General features: G+C 37.9%; 1 protein-coding gene across 50 annotated transcripts in view; it reads left to right on the plus strand.

Moving 5' to 3' along the window:
• The first annotated feature begins 9,247 nt into the window (after window positions 1–9,247).
• Window positions 9,248–20,134, plus strand: part of mybpc2b (myosin binding protein Cb) — a 61,777-nt gene continuing 50,890 nt past the window's right edge. For 48 of the 50 annotated variants that reach the window (XM_064322149.1, XM_064322182.1, XM_064322185.1 and 45 more), the window contains exon 1: window positions 9,248–9,353. In XM_064322149.1, the coding sequence (XP_064178219.1) occupies window positions 9,332–9,353 (22 nt within the window). In that variant the 5' untranslated portion in view covers window positions 9,248–9,331. The remainder of the gene's footprint in view (window positions 9,354–20,134) is intronic. The other 2 variants (XM_064322151.1, XM_064322163.1) reach the window with 1 other exon arrangement.

Below are 20,134 nucleotides of genomic sequence, written 5' to 3' on the forward strand. Positions count from 1 at the left end.
AGGTGCAGAAGTTAATGTTCTTAAGGGCTAAGGGTCTGTGGACATTGTGGTTAGATCTGTACCTTAAAAAGTTCCAAACTCTTGGTGCTGTATAGGTAGGGGGCATGCCAACTCACCAAGCCGTAACTTGGCGGGATGGTATACATACCACACCAATCATGAGAATATTTACATCTGGCACTTTAATAATGTAATCCCATCTAGCTATGGTACTGGTACAAATATCACTGCAAGATCTCCTTGGATGTTTAACAGTTTCATCATAGTGATTTTATCCCGCTTGCATTGTTGTCCCTGCCCTCCCCCTGTCTGAATGCCTGATTTTTAAATGGAAAAACAAGTAACCACATTTTACCTGGCTAATTGTATGAAAGTTTAATGCTCTGTACACTAAAGGTCATACTTCATTCTGGTACTAGATCTGACATTTGCCGCACCAACCTCTAGTTTCATACAAGATGCAAACAGATCTCTTGCAAACAGACCTCTTGCTGCATTGTCAGATTGCATCTGTATTGTCCTTACTACTGAGCACTGTGAGCATGTCCCTTCAAACTGACTGTTTTAAAAACCACTGCAGTGCTAGCCTGGAATCAGCCTGCCCACTAAAGGAACACTGACAGCAGGTCTTGTCTTATGACACTGCCTTGCAGCATCAACCCATATCACAGATCTGTCTTTTTCACTGATCCCTTAAATTAACCTTTCACAGGTTACCTTTGCATCCTAATCTGAAATACTGTACCAGGAGGTGAGAATTACTAACTTAAATGACCCAGTTTCTTCAGCCCTTACTGTATGTCTTTATATATAAGCATATCCTTTACCATCTTCTGCCTGCATAACGCATTACGTTTCAAAACTATAATTAGCTAAAATATGATCCCTCCACCCCAGGATGTCCCCCCTCTGCCATCAAGCAAAATCCCAACATTTTGTAAGCCCACAAATTGAGAAAAGGTGGAAGTTTCCTAGATTTAATTTAGTTTTTTTCACACAATTTTGTACTAATCATGCATAAAAACATAATCATTAATCTCCTAATCATTACTCTCCTGTCTTTTTCTGATGCAGAAATACTTGAGCAAATCCCAGTCTCTTACCTAAATATGACATACTGAGATGCATTAAAAACATTGAGAATGTATCCATCCAGACTCAGGTGGAGAGGAGTCCTGCATTAATGAGAGAAGAAAATGTAAGAACATGGAGGATACAAAGTAAGAAGGAGCATGGCTTGAGAACTGAGACATCAATTCATGCCATGCAACAGAGCAAAACAGTATCTAACGCAGAAAGGGGCATGGCACAAAATTAAATGAAAAGGGAAAAATAGATTAAAAGCCTCAGCCTGCCAGGAGCCATTGGGTTCAAGTCAACGGGAGCAAAAGTATTTTAAAACCAAGAACTGAAAAAATGTGCTCAATATTTTTCATTAACTGCTCAAATTGGAGGAAGCAGTATTCCGTATCTGTCTTCATTAAAGTGTGGACAAGGGGCCTCTTACCTGGAAATTAGCTTGTGGCGTTCTGGGTGAAATAGAGTGGGTTGTGCTTGAGTCTGAAGCAAATAGCAACATTTGAATGAGTAAGAACTACGCAGTGTGTAGATGAACAGCCACTGTGCTTAGGGCTGTAACCAGACCGGTTTTTCAGGTCATCATAATGGCAGGCCACATGATGAACATGGTTATCTGGCATTACTATCAAAATTTCAAAAGTTTAAAGAATTTTGACATGTACATCAAGGAGTTATTTTATATTTAATATTAAATCGATTTTTGGTTGTACAAACATGATGACAAAACACAACTATTAATGGGATCAACAAAAATGTATTATTTTTCAGGAATAAAATGCAGGAAAAGGTGGAAAATGAGTGCCACTTCAGTACAGGTATATTGATTGTGACAGTCAATTCAGGTTCCAGCTGAGACGCACAAATCCTGCATATATTTATCATCCTACGTCTACAATCTGGTGGGAAACAATGGCTCAAATGCCTACAGAACAGTAACAACACTGTCAGAACAGTAACAAACGGATCAATTTTCAGGTAAATGAAACAGAACATTGATCAAATAGAAGCTAAACATTTGGTCAGGCTATGGGGTATGTCATCTAATGCAATCAACACCTGTAGGAGATTTAATAAGCTTCCTCATTACAGAATACAGTAGTATACCAACTAACAACTTAACTATGCAAACTGTATTTTCCCACACTGCTGCTTTCATATTAGCCTTATACTGTTAGATAGTTCACTTTACTAATGCATGAACAAAGAGAGAGGTGCTGATCTGACCCATTCTGTAATCATCTAGCAAACAACTGCAAGGTAGGCTATTACAGCTTGCACAAGTGGTTTGCTAGCTAGTTCATACATTCCACGTTTTAAGCTAGTAAGCTAGCCTGGGGTTAAAAATATAACAGGAAAACTAAAGTCTGTAAGAAGAGACTTTACAATTGTTTTTGTAGTTTCACACAGAAAATAATTATTTTATTTTACGAATGGTAGAGAAATTAGCCACTCAGAAATCATTGCCATTGCCCTGGCTCCCATCATTTCAACAGCAATGTGTGTGCTTGTGATCATACTGTATGAACATTCGGTTCATGGAGACCATATGCCGACAGATGAGCATGGATAATTTTATGCTCTAAACAAAACTCATATTTATATTATGAGTTAACCTTAATTAACCTTAGATCTAGCATTCAAAGGATACAACATACTGTATTCTACTGGTCATTAGCTACCAGCAACCATTACTTGTTTTCTCATTTTGACTACTTTAAGCAGTGTGCTGAAAACTCAGTAACAACTACTGAGATCATGTCCTTGATGTTTTCTGTCGTAGCTAAGGCTATGACTATGGCAATATACAGGCAAGTGACAAATTAAAGAAGCCACCAGAACAGCTTCAATGTACCTTGGCAAAGATGCTAAAAGTCCCTGGAACTCTGCTGGAGGGAAGGAACACCATTCCTCCAAAAGATATTCCCTCATTTGATGTTCTGATGATGGTGATGGAGAACACGTTGGTCCAAAATCTCAATTGGGTTGAGATCTGGTGACTGCGATGGCCATAGCATGTGATTCACATTATTTGCATACTCATCAAACCATTCAGTGACCACTTGTCCCCTGTGGATGGGGCCATTGTCATCCTGGAAGAGACCACTCCCATCAGGATAGAAATGTTTCATCATAGGATCAAGGTGAGCACTCAGAATAACTATGTATTGCATTTTAACAAGATATTGTGTTCACTTATTTGTATAGTATGACAGTTGTATTTGTCTGTTTGTATTCTTGTGTTATTTTTGTAACAATGTTTATGCTGCTTTCTTGGCCAGGTCACTCTTGAAAAAGAGATTTTAACCTCAATGAGACTTTTACCTGGTTAAATAAAGGATATATATATATATATATATATATATATATATATATATATATATATATATATATTGTATTGATTTGCAGTGACCCTTCCCTCTAAGGGGACTAGTGGACCAAAATTATGCCTGGAAATTGCCACGGAACTCCACACTGTAGGGGTTAAGCATTTAGGCCTGTACCATTCTTTTGGTGTACACCACAGATGCACTCACTCACTTGAGAAGAATATGGTGAAGGATGACTCATTTGACCATATCACTTTTTTCCACATTTCTGTAGACCACGGCCTATGGTTTTTGTACCACTGAACCCTCGAATGTGCATTCATCTTTGTAATGAGGGGTTTATTACAACTTCTGTTTTTACTTACATTTCACACTAATGCACACTAATCCTACTGAAACACTAACCAGTCAAGCAGTCTTTGTGACTGAAGCTCCTCCCATCCGTGCCCCAGTAATGAGCCCTCTTTAAAAGTCACTTTGATCTTTTCTTCTTGCCATCTTTCCAAAATCAAGGTCAACTGCGCCTGCTCAACATTATTGCACATGCCACAGCATGATGTTAATAGTTTAATTGTATTAATTGTATGCGGTACATCTGTAGAGAAGAATCTGCATTTGTTATGTTTTTCCACTAATTTATTCAGGTTTTTACTTTAATGTGTCACATGTCTGAATGTCACAGGTAAAGACACAAATATGTAAATAATTTCATCCATCAAGAATGCAAATTATGACCAAAACTAGATGACAGTGCAGACTGAAGTCAGTAGCCTATCATTGTCAAAAAAGCATTAACACTATAATAAACACCAGTTTTTATCTGCCCTTCTCAAGGTCTCATGTCTAAGCAGCCGTATATGTAGCTTGACTACCCCCCCCCCCCCCCCATCTCAAGTTGCAGAAACCAAAATAGCCTCATGTTCAGTATTCCTTCTCCTTCCTGTATTACTGTGAACTTTCTCAGAGAGTTGCAATCGAAAATTACGATCAGTTTTATCACCAATAATTATGCGATGAAAAGATATTGGCCTAAATTCAATATTTTATCATTATCTTTCAATACTAACTTAGTCATCATCACCAACACAGTTTGGAATGAAAAAAAATTGTTTGTACTTAACTAACATGTACTTTATTTCAAAGTCAGATTTAACTCTTGAACCCTGTTACTCTTGCCTGGGAGTGTGCTATACAGTCTGGCCACTTGGTAGTACTAATCATTCATTTAATTACCTGGGGGAGAAAGAAAACCAGGGATGGATTTCAATTTTAGGTCCAGATTTGAGTATCCATGCTCTAGAACATTGAGTAATCACAGCTATGTCCCTGGAATTTACTACTGCATATGCAGACATATCACTTCTTTAATTAGGGCTATGCAATGCACCAACTGCACCAATGGACAGAAAACATTAAAAGGAAAACAACCCATACATATTCATGGATTCACCTCATGGGATACTAGTGCAGTAAACTTGCACTGACCACATTTAGAACATAATAAACTCCTCAAAAAAAGTTTGGAAATTTGTGTTTGGTCGATCATATCTCTGTTGTTACTGTATTATTAGCATTGTATCTTATATCATTGGAAAGCCTGTTCATTTCCCTTTACAATGGTGTCCCAATTTGTAAGGATCATGCATTTGTGGGATGAGCAGCACAGCTGATTATGTGGGTGGGGTCCCAAGTGAAATGTCGCAAATTTCCCTGCCAATGTCAAACAGTGTATTCTCCTGTTGGTATTGACTCTATTGTTTTGAGGTGTTTGGGGGACTGGATGATTGAACTGTCTATCAGTAACAAGGAACAAACAAGACATATTGGTAATTTTAGGCTTTATTCATTGAACAAACACTCAGGAGCCTCAGTAGCGGGTGGAAAAACCATATGCAGCCACAACAGCCTGGCACCTCCGCCTCATGCTGGTCACCAGCCTGGTCACGCGTTGCTGTGGGATGGAATTACATTGCTCAAACAGGATTCGTCACAGGTCAGCCAACGTGGTTGAATGGAATGGCCTGCCAACAGCCCAGACCTCAACCCAATTGAACACTTGTGGGATCAGCTCGGGCATACTGTACGTGCTAGAGTGACCAATGCAACCACGTTGGCTGACCTGTGACAAATCCTGGTTGAGGAATGGAATGCCATCCCACAGCAACGCATGACCAGGCTGGTGATATATGTTGATATGCAGCTCCAGCCTTTAAAAAATATAGTGAAAATATTGAATTAACATATTTATTCACAAATGTTTTGGTATCAGTTCAACTAAAATCTATATTTTCTTTAATGCTGATTGTGCTACCATTCAATTTAACTTGTCTGAGTCCCACAAGAATGAAATGTTAGCATTCTTCACAAGTGATTATGATTTTAGGACTTTGTGAGGATTGTGGAGCGTAAAATTCACTGCAGCTTTGTGCAAATAGCACAGGGCTTTTCTATTTGGCAGCTCATCCTCTGGTCTGGTCTCTGTGATTACTGATAAGTCCCATTTTAAAATGTGGCCTTCTGAAATCACTTCATCATAACTTGTCACCATCTCTTCAGCCTGCAGTGTGTAGCTTTTCACACTGGAGGCCGATGAGCACTTTCCTACTATCCAGTCCAAGTGTAAATCCGTTAAGTCTGCAAGCATGCCAGATAAATCTTATGAGCTGGGATATAGTTGCATGGTTGCAGTGCAGCATAATGTGGGTGCAGTGTAGTATAATGGTTGGGGAACACAGCATATAGATCTTCTAAAGATTGTAGGTTTGATTCCATGGTGGAGCACTGCCATTTAACAAGGTAGATAAAGCAATAATCTTGAAGATTTTCATTTAAATAAATGTCTGTTAAGTCACTATCTATCGCCGAATTAGGTAACACAATGGTGATTGAGCCTATTATTATATTAATTTATATTTATATTATTATTATTATTATTATTATAATAATAATTTATGATTAAGAACTGGGTGTTTGTGGCGACATTCCCAGGAAAAAAATCACAAGCAAGGTAACGTTGCGTTAGCTAGCTAGCTAATGTAATTAACACAATCTAATGTCAGCTAACAATTAGAAAAAACGCTAGCTAATGCTACCGCCCGGTACCGACCTCGCGAACAGTCACTCGAATGCAATGCTACCTTGTTGCAATGTGCTAACTAAAGGCCAGTTCAGATCAATGATTCGCAACGAGACTGGATGCAACTTGCAAAATTCCAAGACGTCGGATTGTAAACGTTCTAAAACTGCATTGGCGATTTGACAAGGTGGGTCTCTTGGGACCCTAGGCAACGGCTTCAGACGCTCTGCAACTAATCAGTTCACACCGCTGCAATTTTCTCTGCAAAATTCTAAAACCGTTTTGTCTCGTTGCGAATCATTGATCTGAACTGGCCTTAACGTTACCGTTATTTACATTGCCATAAAGTTCATCAATATATTATAATGATCAGAATAAAGCCGGGGTATAGGTGGAGCAGAGCCAGGTCTGATTTCTGTGTAAAGATGTCAAGCCAGAGAAAACTAAATAAAAGAATACGGCAGTATGGATTAGCGTTGTTATTATTTTATTACGCTTCCTCATATGTTCCTTCAGCCTTGATGCCGTTTTTTGATGAAATCTCCTTTGTTTTATTCTTCTTGTTCTGATTGCTAATTTAACACCCAGCTCAGCTTTATCCTCGAACAGTTTAGCTAGCAAAACCAGAAACACCAGGGGTAACATTTTGCAAGGCAGTTGTTTAAAAAATATCACACAATCATTCACGAAAAAGACTGTTTATTGTGCACGAGATGCATAGTTGCACGAGCCACAGCGAATCCCGCAAATTCTTCTCTGCAGTGTAAAGATGTTCATACCGGGCAAAAGGTGGATAAAGAACTTTTGTGGAAATTGATCATCACTAATTCTACCCCAGGTCTGCTACAGCATTTTAACCTGGCTCAGCGGTGTAAAGACAGCTTAAGTTAGCCTAATGTTAGACAATGAATGAGCATGTACATAACGTTACTTTTATAATAACCATTTTTTATTCAGTAAATAGTAAGTGTTACAGTTGGCGTGGCCCAGGTGCCAACTGACTGACGTCACACAGGCGACATTGGTTAGATCCGGTTGGATCGATGGGAAGTGAGGTCCAAAAACACACCTGCAATTACCGCTTCTCGCCATTGGTACCGCCAAAGAGAACAAAACGGAAATCGTCGAGATTGTAACTTTAAATTGAACTTTCTCAATTAGACAAAATTTATACCTCATATCCACTCCCCACCCACATCACACCAACATCCCCACATCTAACCTCACTGTCGGTACAGAAATTGATGCTGTAATGCTGGACAAGGGTGTCAGGGTTGGTGGTAATAGAAAGTTTAAAAACGTGACCTTTTAGTGTTAATGGACTGGGCTCCAATGTATATTAAGGACTCTGGACGAAGTATTAAAAAATGAAGACTAGAAACCAGATCACTTTGGACAGAAGTAAAACAATGTGATCTGTAGGTGAAAAAGTGCACCTATCACATGCATTAGTAGTGCCTGGAAACAGTTTACTGAGTCTGGCTTTGGTAGTGTGTAGTGGGCGGCAGTGTAATATGATGGGTAAGGAGTTGGTCTTGTAACCTAACGGTCGCAGGTTCAAGACCCCGCTAAGACGTTGACGTTGTACCCTTGAGCAAGGTACTTAACCTGCATCGCTTCAGTACTTATCCAGCTGTATAAATGGATGCAATGTAAATGCTGTGTAAAAAAAGTGTACGGTGCTCTGGATAAGAGCGCCTGCTAAATGTCTGTAATGTAAAAAAGTATATCTCAAGACCTTAAACTAAATCAAAGTTAGTCAAGCACATGAAGAAGTACGACTAACTCACCTTAGAGCTTCTTCCCAAAATTATTCTGTATGGTCAGGTGCAATTTTCCCTTCCCAGCTACACTTGGTCACAGAAAGTTAAGAAGTCCCAGAGGATGGTATGAAATCAAATTAATAATCTACCACTTGATTTGGGAACCAAGAGGGATTCATCTGTCAAGGAAACAGTAGACAACTGGGGGAATAAGGCAAAGTGTGTATGAGAACAGTCACATACTTGAAAATATAGAAAAAGACTAGATTGTAGTCAGCTGAATTTGTCATGAAGGTCATTGAAACTTGCAAAACCAGCCATAGATTTAACCGACCTTTCTCAAATACTACTTCTAATACTATGGGCTTAAAATTTTCAAAGCCACACCCATTGACTTCTGAGTTATATGATCCTGGATTACCTTTTTCAGAAGTCTCATGGCAATTTTTTTTGAAAAAAAATATGCTAGAGTGTATTTTTATTTTTTTTGTATTATTACCTTACAGTAGAGTGTCTGTTCTCCGGTGACACAGGTTATGTCGGTGTGTGATGAGCAGTAGAATGCATTTGATGAGTCAATAGCAGTCATGCCATTTTGTGTGGTGATGAGCTGTACAAGGGTAGACAGTGCAACACAATCAGCTGGCCATTTCATTAATCAAACATTGCATCAGTGGTCTTGGCTCAACATGAATGACTTTCACTATTCAACAAGTTTTTAGTCTGTCAGCCTCCCCACATTATGACTATGAATCCCTTTCACTGCACCCTCCCACTTTTCCCTATTCATATGGTCTTACTAGTCTGCCACCCACCTACATTACCACAGCTGATTCCTCTCACCACTCCCTCCCTCTGCTCATCTTATCAGCCATAATGCTTCCTTATGGAATTTACATTCCCCATTGGTTTCAAATGTCTTGCGTCTCCCCCTCCCCTTCCATCCCCCTCCCTCCCTTTCTCTGTCTCTGAGAGAGAAAGTGAGAGAGAGAGCATTTAAAAAAGATAACCTGAACAAAAACCTGCAGTACTCGCAGACAGGGCGAGAGGCAGTAAGAGGTTAGAGACATACACACGAAGTAACCATGCCTGAAGCTAAGGAGCCAGGTAAGGCCCATGAATGAATCAAAAGTGGGAGGCTTGTTGAAGAATGCTGCAGACTCTGCTTTTTTTAAAATAAAATAAAAACATTTAAATGCACCACTGATGTGATATACAGTACAGTTTGTCAAAATATTACAACATTTTGATAAATCCATGAGGCCAAAGAATGCATGGACATTGTATGATTACAGTGAGAATGTAATGAATAATTCATGTTTAATGTTGCATTTTTACAAGTCAGGAATGCATTTAAAATGTTTTACTGTACTGCAGTAAAATTGGATCTCATGGGTAGTTACTGAATTTATTGTAAATTACTTGTAAATATGCATATTCCATGTTAAATATCCATCAAGGTACATATCTGTTATGCAAATTTGAGTGAGCTTACCAGTACATGCCGTCTTGTGGATATACAGTATAGCTTGGACTCAAAGTCAGTCAGTGTGGTTTTCAAGACTATAAAAGGATTATACCATGATACCTGTGAAAAGTTTGTTTGTGAAAATCATGCATTGAAAAGTGCCCTGAAAAAGAACATTTAAATACTATGGTACAGACAGATTCTCTGATTTATTTACTAGAGCATACCAAGGAGATAAAATTGTTCAATGAAGTGCTTATCAATATACAGTTGTGAGGCACATTCAAATGTAACCATATTCCAGTTACTGTAAAAATGAACGGCTATTATGTTTTAGAACCAGCAATGATGAGCAACAGGAGCCATAAACAAAATTACTTAAATGTTTTATGCAAATGTAGAAAAAAATGTATAAGCAGCATTTACAGTTTTAATTTAATTAAGTATACATCGCAAATGCAATACGTTCTGAAAATACTCTGAAATTAAGTAGCTCAAAGAATGCTGTCAGTGAACTTCAGTTAATTCAAGGCAAAATATATATTTGTTGTTTATGATTTGGAAAGAAGGAGAGACCAGGGGAAAAATAGAGATGTGTCAGTGGAAGAAGATGGAAAGGGGAACAGGTGGAAATGACAGCTGCGTGTCGAAACGATAAAGGTCTGGGACATGGATGATGAGCATGGACACAGATTTTTTTTGTTGCCAGATGATACTCTGTTCAGATCATTGACGCTGCTATTCTTAAATTCTGAAAGCTGTTAAATGGCTCTTTTTACTGAGTTGTAAGGTGAAAAATGTCCAACAACATAGTGATGTAGGCCTATCCCCCTGATGTAAGCCCTCCACAGATTATGCCATTAATCTGTAGAATACAAAGTGGCAGGCTTACTGCCCTTTAATAATTTGAAGGACTGTGCAATTTACACTGATGGTGCAGGTGAGTTGCTGTGTGGAGATGCTGAGGTAATCGGCAAAACAGCTGAAACCCTCCTGCTCTGGACAATGCAATGGCACAGCTATGGCTATTAAACGTGGACTTTGGCTGGAAGTCTCAAAAGTCCACGTTTAATAGCCATAGCTGTGCCATTGCATTGTCCAGAGCAGGAGGGTTTCAGCTGTTTTGCCATACTGTGTAGCCCATTAAAAGATTTTTGGGCCAAAAAATAAGTATATAACAGATATATGGTTATATCATCTGGTGAGCCATGGCCCTATTTTGATTACAAAGAACTTAAGAATGAAACATTTTAAATCAGAGCATTAACAGCATTAAAATGGCCAGGTGAAGTTGTTTTGGAAGGTTATTCAAGCTTTTGTGTGCGTTGTAAATAAAATGATTCCCCAAAGTCTGTGCAATTTTTAAAAAGCCTGAACAAATTGCATGAAGGCAGCAGATAACTACTTGTATTCCAGTTTATTAGAAAGCTCAATTAAGAAGGATTTTTCCTGTGATGGCTTTATAAATGAGGAGACACAAGTGAATGGGCCTATTAAAACTAATCCTTTCATAGAGAGGACAGTGGTGGGTCACTGATTTGCATTGCAGTGATACACTCCGGCCCAATGTCTGTAATGAAGTGAAAGTACCACGCATGTACTGTGTGTCGCCATAATCAACAGATGTACTGTAGGTAAATCAAACTTTCTTTTGGCATCAAAAGAAAAACAAGGTTTATTTCTGAAGTTATTTCCCAAGTACAGATTTACTTTCAGTTTCTTAGTCAAAATTAAGTGTTTCATCAATGCAGAAACTTAAATACTGAACGACACTCATTCAGTACATTCACCACTGAATGTGACAGTTTGTATCTCATCTGGTATTGGAGCATGGGACCAAGTAAATAATATTCATTTAGTTTGTTAAGCATTAAGGACCAGGTTCAGCTCTCTAAGAGCAGCTAGAATAGACTTAGATGCAAATTTCAGTTCTTGTAAGGCTTGGACTAGTGAGGGAGCACCAAAATAATAGTATCCTCTGAATTAATGCATTAATTCTCAACTTATGCATTGCTTGGTTTATATTGTTCATATAAATGGTGAAAAGGAGTGGATCCAGTACTGATCCTTGAGGAACACCTCAAGTAACCTTCATGTATGAAGACTTACAGCCAAGTGCAGAAGTGCAGTACATTCTATCATAAAGATGGTTACAAAGCAATTGGTACTGCTGGACTAAAACAAAAACATGCACCTAACCTAATCTAAACCTAATCTGGCCCTTCGCATAAGATTGGACACCCCGGCTAAACTGCAATGGTTAATGGGATGATGAGATATTCTCAGTATTTTCTCCATAATTAAACATATTGCATGTGGCAGCCATGTTAAAATAACATAAGTTATAGTGTACACAGTAATAGTGTTTTGACCAGTACACATTGAAGCATTGTTTTCTTTTGGTGGCCATGTTAATGGTAAATGGACTGCATTTATATAGCGCTTTTATCCAAAGCACTTTACAATTGATGCCTCTCATTCGCCAGAGCAGGGGTTAGGGGTTAGGTGTCTTGCTCAAGGACACTTCGACATGCCCAGGTTTGAACCGGCAACCCTCCGACTGCCAGACAATCGGTCTTACCTCCTAAGCTATGTCGCCCCTATTGTTATTGTTATTACAATGAAACAAATCTTGCATCCCACGACACATGCACCAATTTTTGTGTGTGCACAATACATGGTTAATTAGGAGATGCTACTTAGCTAAATGAAAATTTTTCAAAATGACATTTTATAAATGAGTTATGGACATTGGGGACACTGGTGCAATGTTTAATTAATGATGTTTAATTAACCTTATAATCATTTTTTTTTTTAAATTTATTAACTAACTAGTGGCATGCAGTTCCCAGATGTAAGTGTGTTTAAAATATGACTGGATTCTTCTCCTGGTGGGTCATCCCATCGTATTTAACAGTCGCTGTGACCTGATGTAAATCACCATGTGAAATCTGAGAAAGACAGAAAACAGAATGAGAGGTAGAAGGAGAGTGTGAGGAGCAGAGAAGGGCCTAGAAATGTATGATTATTCCAACTTGGGCATGACCTTGTAGCTTCCTGTCTCCTGGAACTAAATTCCTTTTTTATACTTTTCTTTCTTCTCCTTCTATTCTGGTGTATCATAACCAGCTGGCTATGTAGGTGTAAGGAGGTTTCTAGCAACCCCATCCTTCTCTGTAGTATTGAGACCCTGTCCATATGCAGTTTCAACTGCAAAATTACATCAAGTTCTGAGTTGAACCTGCAGCTTAATGACAAACCACTTCCCCACAGCCCATTATCTTTTTGTCTTCATTTTATCGTTCTTACTTTTTTCGCTAATTTACTGTCACTTTGACTCCCCAAGTCTTCTCACTCCTCAGTCTCATGCAAAGGCGTTGCATTACATCACATATATAACATTACCCTTCTCCTCTCTCCACTTACCTCGCCCAGCCCAAACCTAACCTTTACCCGACAGCTCATGTTCTCTGTGATTTACTGCCTCTGACTAAATTGGTTTCTTGAGACACTATTTAGAAAATGTTTTCCATAAACAGTAGTGTTGCTCCAATGCTACCCATTGGCACTGGTATCAGACTAATACACACCTTAAGTACTTTAACTAGGGATTAGAAAATGAATGTCATTTTACAGTTCTGATGTTAACACATGTAAATGATTCAACAAAGTGTGGTTTCTTTCCACGGCTGCTACAACATACAGTAAATTCCTTTCTGCACCATGTAGCAATCTTTTCAGAGGGAATGATTCATCAGCCTTATGGATGAATTGAGGAATAGGCTGAACTGTGACTAACCAGAAATGCTTCTAACATTTTGCTCACTAACAGTTAGCTAGCAAGCATATCTTTATTTAATACTGTATAAAACTCATGTAATCAAGATGTTAGGAAATTGCAACTGTAGACTATCACTGTTTCTGGTTATGTTCAATTCTATTTTGTTTGTGTGTGTATATATATATATATATATATATATATATATATATATATATATATACATATACACACATACACACATACACACATACAAATAAATTATGAAAAAATAGTTATATATATATATATATATATATATATATATATAAATATATTGTGGCATATTTATATACACATTGAAATCGTTGCCTAGATTAAATAAAATTTTGTTTTATGCAACAAAAAATGGGAAACCTATCTGTTATCAATAGGTTAACATTACTTGCCATGAATATATTGAAGATGGCCAAAAATGACTCTGGGTAGTAGATGTTAAGCATTTTGCGTAAACAATTGTGGTGCACAGCTTATCAAAATAAAACTGTAAAACCTAATACATGAATATATTGAAACAGCCTTTTCATTATTTATGTTTAACACTAGAAAGGCCTGAGGCCGCGCCAGTGGTGTCGCTAGGGGTGGGCTTCCGGGGCTGAAGCCCCTGATGTTTTTCGTCCAGCCCTGGACCTTTTGACACCAAAAAAATGTTAAAAAGTTAAAAGTTGATACCCAAAATAAAGAGATACAGCACCAGATATCATTCCATTTAATGGAGCCCTAACGTAAACAAATCATCCCCTTCAAATTGAGCAGTAAGTAACCTAACTGACTAGTAGGCACAGTAGGTTGCGATCAGACGATTCGATGGCTAGCACTGTACAGTAAAGTTCAGTCACAGAGTTCTGAGTGACAGAGTGACAGTTCCTCTTGTCTGACAAACGTACGCAGACTACGCACTACACAGAGTTCTGTAGACGAGTCTGAATATTTCTTGTTCAGTAACGTTATAACACGTTAGTGTCAGTGAACTGTCTGAAACGATGGATATCCGTGGATTTTTAAAGAAAATATTGAGGCAGGTTGTTGAGGAGGAGATTCAGGAGGATAATGATAAGATTGACAATGTAGCTTAACTAACGTTACAGCGGGTGTTGAGAGCCAGTCAGCAGCTCACTCGGAGAGTGCAGAGCAGCTATTTTCAGTTTTGTGCAGGGCAGCACAGGGTTGATTATACTGGCTATACATGCAGCTAATTGTTATTAACTAAAATTAGGCTATTAGCGAGCTAGTAACGTTAGCTAACAACATTAGCTTGCTAGCTAACGTAACTGGCTGGCTAAGCCAGCTAACGTTGTTAGCTATGTATTCTTTTTAGTTTGCCTGCCCAGCGCCTTGCCAGTTTACATGCTAGTATGAAAGATTATTTAAAAAGCCATTACATATCATCCCTCACAGCTGCATAGTATAAGCAGCTAGGTAGTTAGCTTGCTATTTGTGGCTAGTATTTTGTTTATTAATTTAGTTACAGTATATCTTATACATATTCTGGTAACTAAGTGTGTTTGTATAGCCAGTTATATTGAATCACGTAGCTATTTACTCTGTTAGTCTGTTTCTCTACTGTAACATAACCAGTTACATTAATTATGTAACTACATCTAGCTGTCTTCATTCTGCTTTGCAATATAGCCACATGCATACATATTACATTCATTCAACATTATATCCCAATACTAGATTAGTATAGCACTGTAACAATATTTTTTATAATCTCCATTAATGTTTTTATGTGTAATATAATAAATGGGCCCCAAAAACTTTTGCGCGCGCACAATGCGTGCGCCAAACTAAAACTCCCCTTGGGGCTAAGCCCCTGATCTCTTTGAATCCTTGAAATGCCCCCGGGCCACGCCATCATGTGTTTAGACTTTAAATACAGTACCCTCCTCCTTCATGTCTTTTCCTAAATATTTGGCTTAAAATAACTGCTTTTAAAATTCTAAAAAAAATGACTCAGTAAAGAAGTAACGGAAGTTTGTGACATTTTATTTACAAAAACCCCAACCAGAGAATAAGCAGCAGATGTTGGTACCAGGTGTGAATATGTCGCTCTCTCCTCTGGCACGCTATTCAGCAACTGACTGAATGGCAGATGCTTTCATACGAATTGCTTGATCAAGCGCTATCAAAACTAATTTTGTACATACAATCACTCGAAACATATTCATTGCAATCAAGTGATGAAGTTGAATAAGACTTCAGGGTGCGAATGAAACATTTTGAGCATGCAGTTATAAAAAGAATAGGTTAATAGCACCTTCAAGGTAACGCCTCAGACATATGTTCAGTTTTTTGCAGAAACTGAGACTTTGAATAAACACTGAAAATGCAGTGTCAGATTGGCAAATGCAGTCAGAATAAGGCTAAAAACAACTGCATGAACTGAAACTAATTTGTGTGTGGTCCCTGCTCATACAAACCACCAAAGCTGTGCTTTCTCTGTGGATCTGATGAGTAAGAGGAGAGAGACAGTGCACATGTAAAAGCACACTCCAAATAACAATAGCAAAGAAGGCAGAATTTGTTGTGATGGAAGAAATTACTTTTTACTCAAAATATTGCACTTTGTGTTTCTTTAGCTACATGTCCCATTTGTTTTGTCATATTTTGCACATTCTCTCAGTGTTCCTGTAATATTCATGGATACATTTTTTCCCTTAGCATATATTTAAAAAGCCCACTGTATTTAAAAAAAAAAATTAAATTAATTCAGTTGTGTCCTTTGTTCCAAGAAATTAGATTTGGAACATATGCTTTCATAGTATTTGTGAAATTATATCACTGTGGATGCAGATATTGATGCTGAAATGCTGGATAAGCCTGATCTCCTGGGTGTCAGGCCTGGTGGTACTACAAAATAAATGAAAAAAAAAAACATGACCTTTCTAGTGTTAAGCAATAAAGCACAAGGAGCAGTGCTATATTAGGCCAGCAGCCATACCTCCATGCACTCTGCTCCTGCTGAATGGCTGAAGCTAAGCAGGTGTTGGCTTGATTAGTACTTGGATGGAAGACCACCAGGGAATACTGAGTTGCTGCTGGAAGTGGTGTTGGTGGGCCAGCAGGGGGCAATCTTCCCTCTGGTCAAATAAACCTCAATGCCCCAGTGCAGTGACAGGAACACTGTGCTTTAGGAGATGCTATCTTTTGGATGAGACATTAAACCGAGGTCCTGACTCACTGTGGTCATTAAAGATTCCATGACACTTATCGCTAAGAGTTGGGGGTTCCCCGGTGTCCTGGCTAAATCCCAGATCTGGCTCTCGCAAACTTGCCACCAAAAACCATCCCCAGATTTAATTGGCTAAATAAATGTTCTCTCCCTCTCCATCTTCGCTAATGTGTGGTGAGCTTTCTGGTGCAAAATGGCTGCTGTGCATCAGGTGGGTGCTACACATTGGTGGTGGGTGAGGTGAGTTCCCCTTCACCGTAAAGCGCTTTGAGCATTTGGAAAAGTGCTATATAAATGTAAGGATATTCTATTCTATGCTAACATTTTGGCTAAAGACATTGTCAATCACTCTACTGCTACTTAATTACAAAAAACTTGAATGTCTAACTAGCTAACTTCTCTTTCTTATAGGGTATATTAATCTGAATGTTTGTGTATATAATTTAAATAACAAGTGGTATATGTGCAAAGCAGTGGACTTTTTTGGTACAACATCATTTTCAGAAGTACATTTTGATATCATCCACAGACAGCTGCATTAACTGTTTTGTTGTTAAATGCGATGTTAAAACTGTTCATATTATTGTCCAGGTTTGTTGCACTGTATTCTTATTGAGGGTTTCTCAGAAGTACCTTATTTAATGTTAAAAGTTGTTGGGCTAATAGTGTTACTTACCGTCAATGGTCCAATCTCTTGTCAAAGGTTGCAGTGATATTATACACAGTAAAGTGAACACGTGTGTCACATCATAGCTGTAACTTTATTGTGTATTTTAGCATGGCTGGAATGCAGTATTGACCAATCAGCATCAAGGACAAGAACTATCCATTGTATAATTTATTTTTATTGTTTTTTTTTGTTTTGTTTTGTTTTTTGTTTTTTGTTTTTTTGCCAAAAGATGCACCTGTGTGGCTTTATCAATAGATTGACAGTCTATTATAGCAAACACATTGCATAATCAAGGCTTTAAATATAGAAATCCTATGGCAGGATGTCTGTACATGAGAAATTGCTTTTAGACAGTAGGCCTACTCACAATCAGAATCAGAAGAAAATCAAGGTATTAGTACATCTAATAAAAACTAATGATTTTGTTTGAGGAGAACACTGCAATTGAAGTAGTAGTAGTAGTAATAATAATAATAATAATAATAATAATAATAATAATAATAATTAGTGCTGTAAAAATATCTCAACAAATGCATGTCAGATTAATTTAATGTGCTAAGGTTGAAATTAACTACTATGATTAACTACTATGAAAAAACTGTAAACATGTTTTTTTTCTGTGCTGATAAAAAAATAAACAACACGTATATTTAAAGAGTTAACACCAGCTAAGTGGGACATCACCACCTAGACTAAAAGAGAAGTCAGCCTCACATTTATCCTATGTTCAGCCTATTAGGTGAGAGTGATCCCGTACGCCTGCAATAATTCGCATCATCTCTATGGTGTAACAAAACAGCGGGGTGACATTATAACTTTCTTCTGCCCCTTTGTTTATAGTGTTACTTCTCCACCCGAGACTTTTCCTTTCCCTTCTGGTTGGTTTTATTCCTGTCACTGATTCCTGCACACATTATTTCTATTCCCAGTCTCTACCTTTCCTTTCATCACTTCTAAGCTATAATCACCCCCGCCCATATGTTAAACCCCTCACTATTAACCCTTCTTGAAATTAAAATTAATCTGTCATTCAGCACCACTATGAAATAAACAGATAGTTGTTATAACATTAAGTGGTTCACTTAATACTGCCAATGTACACCAATCTCCAAGCTGTCTTGACCCTATTCCTGTATTGGACACCTGCCATCAATACTAAAGCACATGTACTGTGTTAAAAATAGTAGCCTTGCATGTAAATCTCTCGGCATATTTATATTTGCACATTTAAATAATTGATCTGTGTTTGCCTCTATAACTATCTATAAAGTGTAATATTTTTATATAAAAAATGCCATGTTTTATACCTGTTCAGTGGTATTTTTGTAGCAATGTCATGTTTGCATTCTGTAATTGCTCCTCTACATGCTATTTTCCACTGGTGGTGTTTGGTGCAACAGTCTTGTCAAGTATTTAAATGTGATGACACACGCACAGGAATTTGGATTATCTTTTAAGAAAGACCAGCTCTCAATCACTTAATATCAAATGGAACTCAAAATTTGGTATTTGGAGTGTGAAAACTAACTTTTGTGACTGCCAGTCACCACAGATCTATCAAAACTGAAAAATAACAGATTGCCACTTTAAGTCTCTCTTTGATAGAAACTTAGTACTTTCTTAGTACTTTCAATCTGTCTGTCCTTCATATTTAAACAAGTCATGTGTGTATTTTCGCTTAAGTATGTATATAGCTACTGTTTGTGCAATGAACCTGTCTGTGGCTGTTCCTGGACAGTAAGTTTGTTGTGTGCTTGTTGGTGTACACAGCCTGGATAGTACTTTAATTAAACACATGGTGCTTGTGTATGCACATTCGTGCAACCATACACTTGTGTTTGTTGGCCGTAGAGGATGTTTGCATAACTCAGAGAGAGAGTAGTTAACATAAATTGAAATTGACACTGTGTTTAATGGGTCTCTGTAATTTAAGGACATTAACATAATAACTTTAATGTTTTCAGCAGCTTCCTGGTTGAGGATTAATTTCACTCGTTAACGCTCTGAAAAAAAGAGAAAAGGGCTGTGTTGACAAGCTAAAACGAAAATGAGGAGAGTGCAAGGAATTCTTCATATTATTAAAAATACTTTGGTATCAGTTATCTTAAAATTCAGCCACTTCACAATATTGATTAATTCCTGCCACTTCTCTTGTGTTGGGTGTGATGGGTGTAGGGCGGCAATGTAGTATAATGGGTAAGGAAATGGTCCTGTAAACTAAAGGTCACAGGTTCAAGGACACTGCCATTGTACCCTTGAGCAAGGTACTTAACCTGCCTTGCTTGAGTATATACCCATGTAAATGCTATATAAAAGTTGTGTAAGTCGCTCTGGATAAGCGCGTCTGCTAAATGCCTGTAATGTGTAAGGTACACATAGTTAAACCATACTAAACATCGTATCAGTCAGCATTTAAAAGCTCTCATTTTAAATGCTGAGTCATGTAATGTGTGAGAAGTGGAGTCATTGATCAGTGGAGTGCTGTTGGATGAAACGGGCACTATATATCAGTTCCAATACAGAAATTAAAAAGAGATATTTTGTATTTTCATTCTAAATCATTAATAATAAACTTCCTTGATGCCAGAGATTGATCTTTCAAACCATCATTGAAAGGCGGCTAGGTATCTGATATTCATTGTCATTCAGTGATGAATACGATAACTCCATGTATCTATCCATCATGGAGAACTGTGATGGTTATAACATGAGTCATAGAAGAGTCATACCATTATATGTGTTTTTGATTTAAGTTAGC

The sequence above is a fragment of the Anguilla rostrata genome, chromosome 2 (assembly GCF_018555375.3).
Source record: "Anguilla rostrata isolate EN2019 chromosome 2, ASM1855537v3, whole genome shotgun sequence".
Lineage (NCBI taxonomy): Eukaryota > Metazoa > Chordata > Actinopteri > Anguilliformes > Anguillidae > Anguilla > Anguilla rostrata.